The sequence below is a fragment of the Calonectris borealis genome, chromosome 3 (genome assembly GCF_964195595.1).
Source record: "Calonectris borealis chromosome 3, bCalBor7.hap1.2, whole genome shotgun sequence".
NCBI lineage: Eukaryota > Metazoa > Chordata > Aves > Procellariiformes > Procellariidae > Calonectris > Calonectris borealis.
Window position 1 is genome coordinate 92,518,493 of NC_134314.1, and position 13,130 is coordinate 92,531,622.

Here is a 13,130-nt window from a genome sequence, read left to right on the forward strand (position 1 = left end):
TAGAAAACAAAATGATAGTGTTCGTTGAAATACTCATTTAGTTTAAACTCAGAGTTTAAACTTTGTTGTTTTAATGTCTTTTTTAAATTTGAAATTTAATTCTTAAACTGTTAAATTAACAGGAAAATAGTATTTCCATCCGCAAAGTTTATATTTTAGTTGTTCTGTAGAATATACATGGAGAGAGTGAGTACTTTATAGAAGACCATGAATCTTACTGTGAAAAAAAATGTTAATTTTGTGTGAAAATTGAGCAGGTATATGCATGAAGTTGGTAAATGTTGCACGAACTAGGGCAATTCTCTTTTACTTTGATCAGAGCTTTTTCTGCTTTATTTAGGAAATATAAAAATAAGCCTCTTATCAAAACTGCAAAATATTTCAAATATATGGGAACAATGAAATTGTTGGGGTTTTTTTTTAAAGGAAAAACAAATTAGTCATATGTTGTCATCACATTTCTACTCATAATTTTGAAACAAAGATATTTTGATAGTTTCATCCAGTATGTTGTACCTTGCTGTGAAAACCATTTCAGTTGTACAAGGTAGTGTCAAGCAGTATGAGTTAAGCAAATGCCTGTATGGAACTAATGGTAAAACCAGCAGACTGGCTTTGTGATTTATGTTCAGTCTCACTACATGACAGGCTTTAGTATGAAGACATTGATAAGCATTTTTTCTTCAGATAACTGTCAGCCTGAAGTTTTTAAACACTGCCTTAGCCTGCAGTTGAATTTTTGTTTAGTTGCTTTGTAAGGATGGATTTAATCCCTAAGTAGCAGGAGTTGTTCCAAATCTGAGTAATTTGGTTTTGGACCCTTATTTTGCTTGCCCTATTTTTAGAGTAACTGTTAAATGTCTCATCACATTACTGCAGTTCTTTTGAATGCCAGTTGTAGGGTGTGCTGATGTGAATTTCTTGAAACAATGTCATAGCTTCCTGCTGAATTGCACAATATATTTTATCTGTGGGGTGAAAGAGAAATCATCTGTGTCTTAAGTATGTACTACGCTACATAGGACTAAAACAAGAACGTGGCTCTTTTAGTCTGTGGTAACTAGGGCATTATATAATTTTGTATGATGGAATGGAAGTAGTTCAAAAAGTCTGCTGGGGCCTTATAGTAAGAATAAAAATATGAAGATGTTTCACTTGCCAGTCCACAGTTTGACACCTCTCCCTAATTTTGCAATGAATTTGTTGGTTCTATTTTGCACATATTACAGTGAGGAAAATGAACTCTGTAGCTTATACACCAAGCTCATTATTGCAAATGAAAATCTAATCTAAAACAATAAAGTAAGTGATAAAGTAAAACAATAAAGTAATCTTTCTAACAGATACTCATAAATTCTTCTTTGTTGACTTAGAAAGGAAAAGTCATTGAAAGACCTGGCAAAAATGCTATGTTATCTAAAGGATTAAGCTGTTGGTTCTGAGTTATAATCGCAGCTGTTGAAATTGCTTTTTGCTGTTTTCAATAGAAAAATGTATCTGTCTGTGTAAGTCACCTTTAACTGGGGAAGAACAGTCAGATACTGATAGAAGAGATGAGGTATGTGGCTAGTGGAGAGAAGTTCAGACTAGTTTGGCTTTCAGGGACCATTTGTTTTCCCAAAGTACAAAGAAAAGGCAAAATTTCAGTGGGAAAAGTTCATTTTAGGCATGTTTTCCACTGCTGGAGTACTGTTATTTGTGGTTGGCAGGAGATGTTCATACGTTGTGCTTGTGAAATAAAAGTTGGTAAAGAGCGAACAAAGCAGATACTTCTTGCTTTTTCATAAATGGATCTGTAGCTCTTAATGTAGCAGCGTTGTTATGCTTAATACATTGATCCAAGCGATGGTCTTGAATGCTTCCTGCTGTATTTGTTCAAAATTCTATACATAAAACTATAAGTAACAATGTTTTTCTGGATTAAAAAAAAATGGCTTTGCAGGCTTATATCAGTCAAGCTTGTCTTTGAAAGCATAATAGGGTATCAGTATGAGAGGGAAATGTGCAAAAAGGCATGACTTCTGGAAAGAATGTCTTTTCACTCAAATGAATATTTGAGTCAGATGCATTTAGTTTGAAAGGAGTCCCTGAAAATAGTTTGTCTTAGTGATAGCCAGGCATAATTCCAATGCGGTAATTACTCTTTAGTTCAAAAGCAGACAGGTAATTCTCACATTGTGCTGATTTTGTCTGGGATAGAGTTAATTTTCGTAATAGTAGCTAGTGTGGGCTATGTTTTGGATTTGTGCTGCAAACAGTGTTGATAACACAGGGATGTTTTCATTACTGCTGAGCAGTGCTTACACAGGGTCAAAGCCTTTTCTGCTTCTTACCCCACCCCACCCCACCAGTGAGTAGGCTGGGGGTGCACAAGAAGTTGGGAGGGGACGCAGCTGGGACAGCTGACCCCAGCTGACCAAAGGGATATTCCATACCATATGACGTCATGCTCAGCATATAAAGCTGGGGGAAGAAGAAGGAAGGGGGGGATGTTCGGAGTGATGGTGTTTGTCTTCCCAAGTTACCATTATGTGTGATGGAGCCCTGCTTTCCTGGGGATGGTTGAACGCCTGCCTGCTGATGGGAGGCAGTGAATGAATTCCTTGTTTTGCTTTGCTTGCGTGCACGGCTTTTGCTTTACCTATTAAACTGTCTTTATCTCAACCCATGAGTTTTCTCACTTTTACCCTTCCGATTCTCTCCTCCATCTCAGCCGGGTTGGAGTGAGCGGTTTTGGTGCCCAACGTGGGGCTCGAAGGGTTTGAGATAACGACAGATTTGATTGGAATGTGCTAGATCGAATTTATAGCTGTTATTGCGATATTAATTTAGCTATTAATTGGCAGGCTCCTGTGCTTGCCATGGGGCTTGCTTGTCTTACTGTATATTAGAGTCTAGTGCTCGTTAGTGGCTGCTTTTTGCTTTTGCTGCTTGCTGTACTGCTTATCATCTTACTCTGCTGTGCCTCGGAACATTCTGATAACAGCAATGGCAATGCACCTGGGCTGGCAAATGGCCAGGGCATCGCTGCTGTTTCCGTGGACCAACGGGAATTCCAGTATGAACTGGAGTTGAAAGGACTGTGACCTGTGGATGAGTCCACACGGGAGCAGGACACCCCAAAGTCACGGTGATTATGTCCGTGCCGCAGCAGGTATACCTCTGAAGGGATTGTGGCCCAAGGATAAGTCCACACTGGAGAAAGTACACCTCGAAGCATCTGCGACTATGGATGAGTCTGTGCCGCAGCAGGTACACCTTGAAGCATCAGTGCCTTTGCATGAGGTCATGCTGGAGCACCTCAAAGCATGTGGCCATGGATAAGCCCACGACAGAGCAGGTACACCCCTGGAGGGATTGCAGCCATAGGTAAGGCCATGTTGGAGCAGGTTTACTTCTGAAGGGACTGTGGCTGTGGGTGAGGCCACAGTCTGCCTATCTCTGAAGGCGTTGTGGCCCATGGAGAAGGCCACACTGGAACTGGTGCACCTCAAAGCGACTGTGGCTGTGGATAAGTCTATGCCGCAGGAGGTATACCCCTGAAGAGACTGTGGCTTATAGAGAAGGCTCCCCTTGGAGCAGGTGCTCCCCTAAGGGACTGCAGTCTGTGGATAGGTCCAAGCTGGCACAGGGCAAGGGGAAGAGTTCATTGCAATGTTAAACCCGATGGTCTGGTCCAAAGGGGCCAGAGGTGGAGATTGTAATGGAAATACCTTTAAATTGTTGTAACCCGGGATTCGAGTTGCAGGTGATGCTGGGGCTCTCACTAACAGAGTGTCAGGAGACATAGCTGACAGAGCCTGGCTGTCGCAAGAGAGACAGAGGTTGAGAAGCTCTGTTATGTTAAGCTCTGGTACAATGCTCATAAGACTGAAAAATTCCCTTCTCCAGTAGGGCTGAATGCCTACTCAGGGGGAGCAGGAAAGGGAACAGGATTATTAGTAACACTCATGTACATGGTTTTCTAGTTTTCAGACCAGTGTACCTTCTGCTATCAAAACGTACTTTCATGTGGAAGAAGCAGGTAACTGTATTCTTCCTGTAACATGCTGGATTAAGCAATTAGGACACTGCATACAGAATGCTAATAGAGTGTCCTCAGGTTCTGGCACCCCAGCAGGTACAAGCTGTGCCCAGCACAATGCTGACAGAAAATAGCAATTTTCAGCAATTCTTAACTTTCTAAGACGTGAATGGATGCTAGTGGTACCAGTTAAAGGTTACCCTTATGCTGGAGGCATTCCTCTACTAGATTTTTGGTTTTGCTGTAAACGGTTGCAATAACAGTGATCTTCACATATTACATATCTGCCATATGCATAAAATTATGTGGTAAAAATTTTCTGTAAAGAAATATAATACACAGTGAAGCTGCTGGGTGTGCTGTTTCCCTTTATTGCCCAGTAGGCTGATACCACTATGGTGATACCAGATAGTAAGTATTTTGGTATTGATGAGAATTTTGTATTTGGTTTAAAGATGTTCATTTAGCTACAAGTATGATACATCCTGCTTGAAAAGTTATTTTGGCAAAATTCTTGAACAGTTCCAGTGTCAGAATATAAAATTGGCCTTTGTCACAGTTAGATATTTATGTAGGTTTTTTGTTGCTTAAATATGTTTTGCCATCCCTGCTCAATTTGCCCAAAACATACATGGACTAGATTGTTATCTAGATTGTTCTAGATAAAAGGAAAATTGATCAGATAAGGAGTATTCACATATCATTTAATCTTTTAGAAACCTCACCTTGAAGCAGATATTTACAAACCAGATTGCTCTAACACATTCTGCAGCTTCATCTGCATCAGGTGATTGTGAAGTCCTTGAAAATTGTGAACTGACCACTTTCATTAATTTCCATAATTGCTTTTTTCTTTTAGAGAAAGGAGGTTTATCTGTCTATGAAGGACTTTCCTTATTATGCAAGATAGATCATAGCTCTAGTCACAAGGAGCAATAGCTGCTGTAATCACACTGTTTCTTGATGGTTTTTTCCTGTTTGTTACTTATGTTGGTATGGCATTACTGTGGCTTTTGTTATCTTTCATTTTATAAATGAAAAAAGTTTATCTTTGTAACACGGTGAGATTTTTTTTTAACATTTGTGTTATTCTTGAATACTTAATTCATGTTTACATTGGTAAAATTTATGTCATTCTTAACTTCTGTATCATGGAACATCTAGTGTGTATTAATTGCTGAGCATTTATGCTCATTTCACACCAAAATCTGTCATGTAAAACCTTTTCACTGTTGTCTTGTATACAGCGCATTTCATTTGAAAGAATTGACACTGTAGGAACTCTTTCAAATACGTGAACATTTCTTTCCCTGAACAAAATGTGCAATAAAATTTGTGCCGTGCAACAAGAGGTTGCAAATGTGTGACCATCAGGTTCTAACTAGAGTACATGGCTATCTTGAAGGTCTCGATTTTGCTGTTAAAAGTAAGAGTTACTTGTCTGATGGACCTAGGTTATGAAGACTAATACAAGCTAGTATTTACAAGTGGGAGAGAAGAAAGCAGTAGTAATAGTAGTCTTTGTAGCTAACAAGGTTTATAGAGAGAAGGCAGTGGAAGAGAATAATGAAATAGAAGGAATGTCAAGTGACTTTTAGGACCGGGACTGTATATTTCATTACAGTATATTTTTGTGGACAGTAAAAAGCCCAGCGAAGCTGGGATTTATCAGTGATACCACAATATTAGCTAGACTCTTCTTGCTTAAAAATGTAGTTGTACTAGTTTGTCCCTAAACTAGTATCTAGCAAACCCTGAGATGACTTAATCTTGTTTAAAGTTGAAGAGTGACAGAGGTTTGGTACTACCTCTTCCTTGGAAGACAGATCTCATAGCAGTTGCAGAATTTTGCCTTAACTCTCTCTGCTTCAATTCCCAGGCTTACAGGAAGCAGGTGATGTTGTGATTTTAGCTGGGGTTTTCTTGCAGCCCTTTCTTCACATGCTCCCCTCTTAGCCACCCTTTCTTCTTTGGTGGACAAAGACTCCATGTGATGTGGTCAGCATAGCTTGTCGTGGTACATTAGCTCAGTCTTCCTTGGGTTTGACCGCTGGGAAGAGATGATGCATTTCTGTGTGAGGGCTTTACTAAAAGGATTGTGTTTACTGACCAGCATGTTCCGCTTTATAAGAGTCCAATATTGGCTTTTAATGCACCTTTCGTAGTTTACCAAGTACTGTCGCACCCTGGACTTGTAGATTCATTAACAGTTGTGCTGCTTCATCCCGCTGCCACATGCCTCATTGTGAGCTTTATTTAGTAAGTACTATGGACAAATTTGTTGAAGGTGAACGTACTGAATTCTTTCTTCTGCCTCTTCTGATATACCTTTGTTAGCTGAATCCATTAAAGTCATACTTTTCAGGCCTTGCCTCCTTACCTCAGAGCTTGAACTACACTAGATTGCCTCCTGAAGTTAAGAGTGTTTCTTTTCTATTAATCATACTTATTCTCAAGGCATTATATGGTGTTGCTTTGGTTTTTGCAAAGTAGTCCAGTTCCACTGGACTGAATAGCTGAGTACTTTAGGAAGCTTGCGTTCCCGTATGGGTCTCTGAAGTTGGTACACTGAGCTCATTCAGCTAAGAGTACCACATCTTTATTCATTCATTGCTGAAGGTACTACTGCAGTGTAAATGTTGAATCATCATGAAATTCTGCTTTTCCCTAGACTATTGACTTTTTACTGTGTCTATTAAGAGGTAGTTGCTGTTAAGATATTTTTTGAGGTTGAGATTCTTATGCATATGTTGGATTAAACGTATAAGCACCAGAGCTGTATATTGGAGCTCATTTAACTAAAGTTAGACTTAGGTTCACATGAGTATAGAGCACAAGTATTACCTGTGAAGAGAGGATATCAGACTTCTGTTTTAAGACAAAATATAAGTCGTATGCCAGGGCAATCTCTAATGATAATGTTACCCTATGATTCCTTCAAAGGGTCAAAGCCTTTTGCTATAAGCGAAATTAGAAGTACAATGGCAGTTTAGATAGACAGTATATAATTACCAAAATTAAAAATTCCACTAGTTTTCATTAATGTTAATTAACTCATCCGTTGGTAAAAGAATGATGCTGAACCTTTGCCACATTTGGTTATAACTTTGGGATTGCTTTTTATCTGTTTTGCTATTGAATTGTTTACAAAAAAAAAGGTGCAGTATCTCACTCCAGTGGTGGAGTACTAGGTGATTCACAATTTCGAGAACAGAGCTATGCACTGAAATGACAGGAAATAAAACTGTTTGTTTATTTCACAGAATTAACAAGTTTTAAATAACTTCAGGATCAAAATAAACAGCAGTAATTTCTACCTGAATTTCATAATTCTGTTCAGTTTTCAGGTTCTTGTAACCTCTCATTTTAAGACCCATCTCAAATATGCTTGTATTATGAGATTAATGCAATAATATCCATATGTATGTAGATATAAGAAGTACATTGAAAAATTTAATAATTTATTGACTCTATTCTATAGTCTTAAATAAACATGAATAACTTGCATAATTTCTCTAGAATGTAGCTTAGTTTTCCAGAATGCTTTGGTGCTTCATATACCAAAAATGAGTATACAATACTAGAGATTTGCTGTAAACTATGGATAATGAATGAATTTTCTTGTCTGCACGTTTCCTTCCAGTGCAGCCTCAGCTCTGTTTATCAGTTCTTCTGGATGAGCCAGTATTGACTCAGAGTGGCAAAACCAGAATATACCATCTTCCACCTCATTTGTCGATAAATCAGTGTGTTACAGCATAGTTTCTGAAACTGACTGAAATATCATTGCCAAATTCATTCTATTCTAGATCCCTGACCTTATTTCATGCATGCGGTTGTTTCGAAGTGACTTCCAAAGGCTCAGCTGGTTTAGCAGTTATGAAGTTCTATACAGTAATAAGCTATCACCTATACAAGAGATGTATTCCTTTGCTTGTCATTTTATGGAAGGGCTGGGTGTAGTTTTGCTGCCTAGGAGAAAGAACTGAGCTGATTTTCAGAAATGCAGCTCCTTCATTGTTCCTCTGTGGCACATGTAATACTAAGAACAGTATTTATTAAAATTAGTGTTTCCTTTTTTTTTTTAGTGTTGATTTTCTACTGTGTTTTTAATCCTAAGCTCTCAAAAGTAGCTTTTCTATTAGAAGATATATGTGAGAGATATTCATGTATATAAAAGCTTCTATGATCTCAGATTGTCTGCAGCTTTGGATCTAATTCAAAGACATACACAGGTTGAATTTAAAACGTGGAAATAGTTTAATCAATTCCAGTAGTCTAATTGGATGTTCCATGAAGTATGCGTAAGAGTTGCAATTCTGGGCCTCAATTATAATGTTATAAAAAGGGAAAATGTCTTCCAGACCTGGTCCAGAAAGAGAGAGTACACTCTTCTGGGTAAAGATACTAAACCTGTTTTCCATGCAACACCATGAATCCTTGTGTGGTACGTTTTATTTTACTTGAAAATAAGCATCAGCATGAAAACATGAAAGTTGTATTTGACTTATGTTAAACACATTCTAAAAATGGCAATATAGAAAATGTAACTTAAGTTTTTTTCATTTGGAGAATATGTATTAGTGTGTCATTGTAATTATTAATATTTCTTAAAAGAAGTACTGAAACTATTCTTTATTTTTTCACACCACTTTAAAGGATTTTTAATCAGAAAAGCACATCGTCAGTATAGCATGATGATTTCAAATACAGATTCGGTAAAGGCAAGAAAATCTAACCTTTTTCAGCTTTCCACAAGACTAACAAAAATGCTGCAGAATATAGTCAATAGTTAAAATTTTATTTATAATATTACAATTTTTGGTATAACTGTGTTCCTGTTTCCACACTTATGCATTAGTGTAAGTTATAAGCCTAAATTATGGTGATCTAAAAATAAAACCCTTTTGTCTGTTTTCTGGTCTCAGCTATGAAGAGACATATTGCACAAAACCATAGAAAGCATCATGGGGCTTGCTTATATGTATTTATATATTTAACTAATCTCTTTCTATGTTCTGATTGTTTTCAGTGTTTGCTTACATTTCTTGTGTCTTGCATGTTTGCTGGCGATAAAACAGTGCCATCTCTGTTTCTGGAATTAGGATTTCATCTGTTATCAATGAGAAGTTGAATATCGTCTGCCTTCATTTACGTAATTTAGCACCCTAGCTGGGCTCACAGATACATTTAGCAGTCATTGATGCAGCGCCCTTAGCTTAGAGACACTTTGCTCTGGAATGTTTTTGTAATCTGTTCAGACAGTGGTTTTTTTCGCTTTGAATTTAGAAATAATTCTTACCATCGCTGATCTTTGCACCGTGTGCGTGCAATTGATGTTCAAAAATGTCATCAAAGTGTAGTGTAGATGTACACAAAAACAATAACGAATAAATTGAGTACAGTTCCAATAATCCCAAGCAGTGCTAAAATAGATTCTTCTTTTTCCTCTTTCTCCTCTTGCCTTTTTACATCTTCCAGTGTTGTGATGGCAGAGGTCCCCATTTTTACTGCAAATACCTTCACCAGTATTCTGGCAGCTAGCTAGAAGAAAGAAAGCAAATGGTAAATCTGATCTGACAAACATGCAAGCTTTGACATTTTTAAAAACAATTCTGTACTTCTTTACACAATATTTCTTAATGCTATGTTTATTGAGTTGTATTCACCTTCTGTTTTCTTTTTATATGAACATGTCCATGTTAAAAGTAATTGTTCTGTAGATACAGATTTGGTAGAAGGAATGAAAAATAGCTTGATGCTTCAAGCCAATTAACATGCTTTATTATAAAAGAAATCTAAAATTTGTCTTTAGCCAGCTAATTTCCTTATGAAACATTAAATCGATGAAAGCAGGTATGTGAGCATTGTCAAATACTCTGAAATGCCTTGGGAGATTATGTGAATTTTCAGCTGTTGTTAAATATTTAACTGTCACGGTACAAAAACAGTTGAAAATATTCATGTCTGCTGTTTTCGAACGTGGAAAATATGCCTCCTTAATACAGTATCACAGTCTCTTTTGACCAGTGAGCCCTAAGTAGGCAATTGCAGGTGAGATCCTATCCTTTTACTTGTTTAATAGATCAGCGTTTGGACATCCATAAAACAGTAAACATTTAACAGAAAATGTCTGTCTCTTCAAATATAAAGGTTGTTATTATTATATATGCTTATTATTGCAGTATGCCAAAGGACAGTAGTACTTTTATAGTAATAAAATTCTATGCAATATAAGGACATGAGATAGATATTTACAGATGCGTGTATGATTTATTACCTTTTTTGTTGCAAAAGTGAGGTTGACAGGTCGTCTCTATTACTTAGCTGCTCTTGTATTCTTAATTTACAATCAAATATCGTCTAGAAACATATTCCCTGTAAAATTATGTTCGTTGGTGGCTGAGGTGTTGATACTGTATGTAATCTGCTATGCTGTTTTAGCCTTATTGATCAGAAATTTCTAACCTTAAACCAAAATTTGATTGGGATTTCTACTAGTTCACATAACCCCAGTTTACTGAAAATTTGCAGTCACATTTTATAGTGCAATAGCATTTTTCTCTCCTGGCAAACATCTTTAATCATTGGAGATAACAGATTTCTGCTGTGAGTCTAATTAAGGCTATCAGCTCAGAGCGTATCTCACAGAAAGGTAAAAAGAATACGGTGTTTCTTACCCTACATTGCATCAGGAATAAAATGTCATCAGACATGCTTCTCACTCGTCGATTCAGTGGCAAACCAGGCTTTTATCTTCATGAAGGGGCTGCTCTCCTCACTCAGACAGACCAGATAGGAGCATGAACAGTTCTTTGATGAAGAAGTTTATCAGTGAGGATAATAATGTTACAGAATCTTCCAAATGACTGGCCTTTTCTTTCAGTAATCCACTAAAGCAAGTGTAGTCGAAAAACAGTAAACCTCTTCCTGGTAATGATCCTCGCTGTTGACTAATTCTCATTAAAATTGAGGATTTTTTTCCTTAGATGATGCAGAGCAACAAAATGCATGCTGTTCGGTTTTGCCTTTAAAAAAAAATATGAACAGCTCCTGGTTTTATTCAGTTACACTTATTTATTAAGACTTCAGAAAAACCCAGCCTTTGATTTACTCTTTGTGGCAGCCGTCTGAAGAGGCTTTCTCACGTTGACATGCTGTAATTCCAAATGCAGCAAACTACGTGCAGTCACACTATGTAATCTTAGTCCAGCCTGAAAAAGGATGAAAAGAAGTCTGCTTTACTGGCAATAGTGTGAACGCTGTCACACACCTGCATTCAGAGCCTCTGGAAAGAATTCCAAGGTATTCTTCGGAGCATTGCATAACTTAGCCAGGCAAATCTGAAGAGAGGAATGACAGTGGCTTTAGTTGCACACTGTGGTGAGCTGTGACATTGATTAAACATGCACTTGGCACTTGCTGAATAAAGAAGGAGCTACAAGCCACCCTTGCAGACAGTGAGTTGCATAACAATGTGCGGTGGCTCTGCTGTTTCATTGTCAGGCCCCGCACATTTTAGTCCTGTACCAACGGAGAAAGTGTGCGGCGTAAAGAGCAGTAGAGTTAACTGTGCTTCGGGGTTTTCTGAGGAAGTGCTGCATGACAAATGGTGACATTAAGGCATTCAAGCTGAAACAGTGTTTCTGCCTTTTGTCTTTTTATGCTTTGTTTGACAGGCAGTTGTTTCTATGGGAAATACTACTTCTAACGCTTTTCCTCTTTTCATTCGCCACCCAAAGAATGCAGGTTAGTGTGTAATTAATGAAAACACAGACTTAAAGAAAAATATTCCCGTTCTGATTTCGTAGCAAGCAGTAACTCGATTTTTTCCTAGGTAAATCAGAGAGGTATTTTTTGCCTGCCCTCTTGGAAAGGGCGGGGAGCTCTGTGAAGTATTCTCTTCTTCCCAATCTGTTCAGATAAAAAGCCACAATTTTAATAACCTCTGCAAGTAGCTGTGTTTCAGATAATTTTATTCCGTCACTTTGTTCTATGAAGGCTAGCAATGCAACGTGTTTTCGTTGGTATAGCAGAGCTTCTTGATATGAAGGCAACTATATTTTACATATATTGGAAAACTTGTTTTAAAAAAATACTTGCAATACCAAGCAATTTACAATTCAAAAGTACAAAAAGCTTATGCATATGAAAAATGAAAAGATAATTAATTACATTGAATTTAAACAGTAGGAATGTAACTGGAAACCTTGATCACTTTCCAGAACAGCATATTTGAGAAATTACAAGGCATTGTTTGAAATTCAGTTTTCAATAATCTTTTTGTGAGAAAGCAAAACAGGGTAAAATCATTGCTTTAAATAACTTCCATTTTCAAATTAATTTACTTACACATTACATTTTTTTCTCATTATTTTTCTGAAGTGTCTAAGTTCATTTGTTAGTTTCTCAGTAATGGAAAAAACTGCATATTTTACACGTGTATTATTTTAATGGCAATACCATGTTTGAAGTACCGTGAGTTGTATGGTACTTGTACATGATTTGCCCTTTATCCTGAAAGTAATGTTGCCTCGGTGAAATTGTTTGACTCTAGAAGAATTAAGTAATTAGGTTAAATCTCTCCAGCATAGCTTCCTTAAAATATACTCTAATATGTATATGGTCTTTCCTTTTAAGCTCTTTCCTTATTCTGAAAAGGCTGCTGCAACTTCAGTTGTTCCTGGAATTGTTTTCTGTCTATGTATCTTGAACGTATTTCTGTATTCATCTAGATCGGTTCAGAGATATAAAGATGGGGAAATTTTCACCTGTGTATTCTGACCGTTCACATTGCTGAGAGCAACCCAGCAATAACCAAATTTTCAAGCCATTGTACTGTATTAACCCTCACATGTTAAAAATAAAACCCTTTCCTTTGTGAAAGGGGGGAAATTGTGCGATGTGCCTCTTTTATTTAAAGATCAATGATGTATTTGGAGGGTAGGAATCGTTATACAACCAGGTATAAAGATCCAAGATCAGCAGAAGAATTTCTTGCAATATTGTCAAGTATAAATAGTGACAATAAAGTAAATTCAGCAGCTCCAAATAACCAGCAAATAACCAGCTAATTAAGATGTATCCACAGAGAGCAGCAAAAGAT

The 13,130-nt window shown here is 37.2% G+C and overlaps 1 protein-coding gene across 16 annotated transcripts in view; it reads left to right on the forward strand.

Annotated features, from left to right (window-relative positions):
• Positions 1-13,130, forward strand: part of BIRC6 (baculoviral IAP repeat containing 6) — a 190,146-nt gene that overhangs the window by 133,467 nt on the left and 43,549 nt on the right. The window contains exon 66 of one of the 16 annotated variants that reach the window (XR_012673106.1): positions 3,155-3,369. The exons of 12 other annotated variants lie outside the window; for them this stretch is intronic. Coding sequence is in view for 3 of the 4 variants with exons in the window: in XM_075146674.1 (XP_075002775.1) it covers positions 3,152-3,324 (173 nt within the window). In the remaining variant the exon portion in view is untranslated. Of the gene's footprint in view, positions 1-3,151; positions 3,370-9,505; positions 9,577-11,703; positions 11,774-13,130 lie in introns of those variants that run through there. 3 more of the 16 variants (XM_075146674.1, XM_075146675.1, XM_075146679.1) reach the window with 3 other exon arrangements.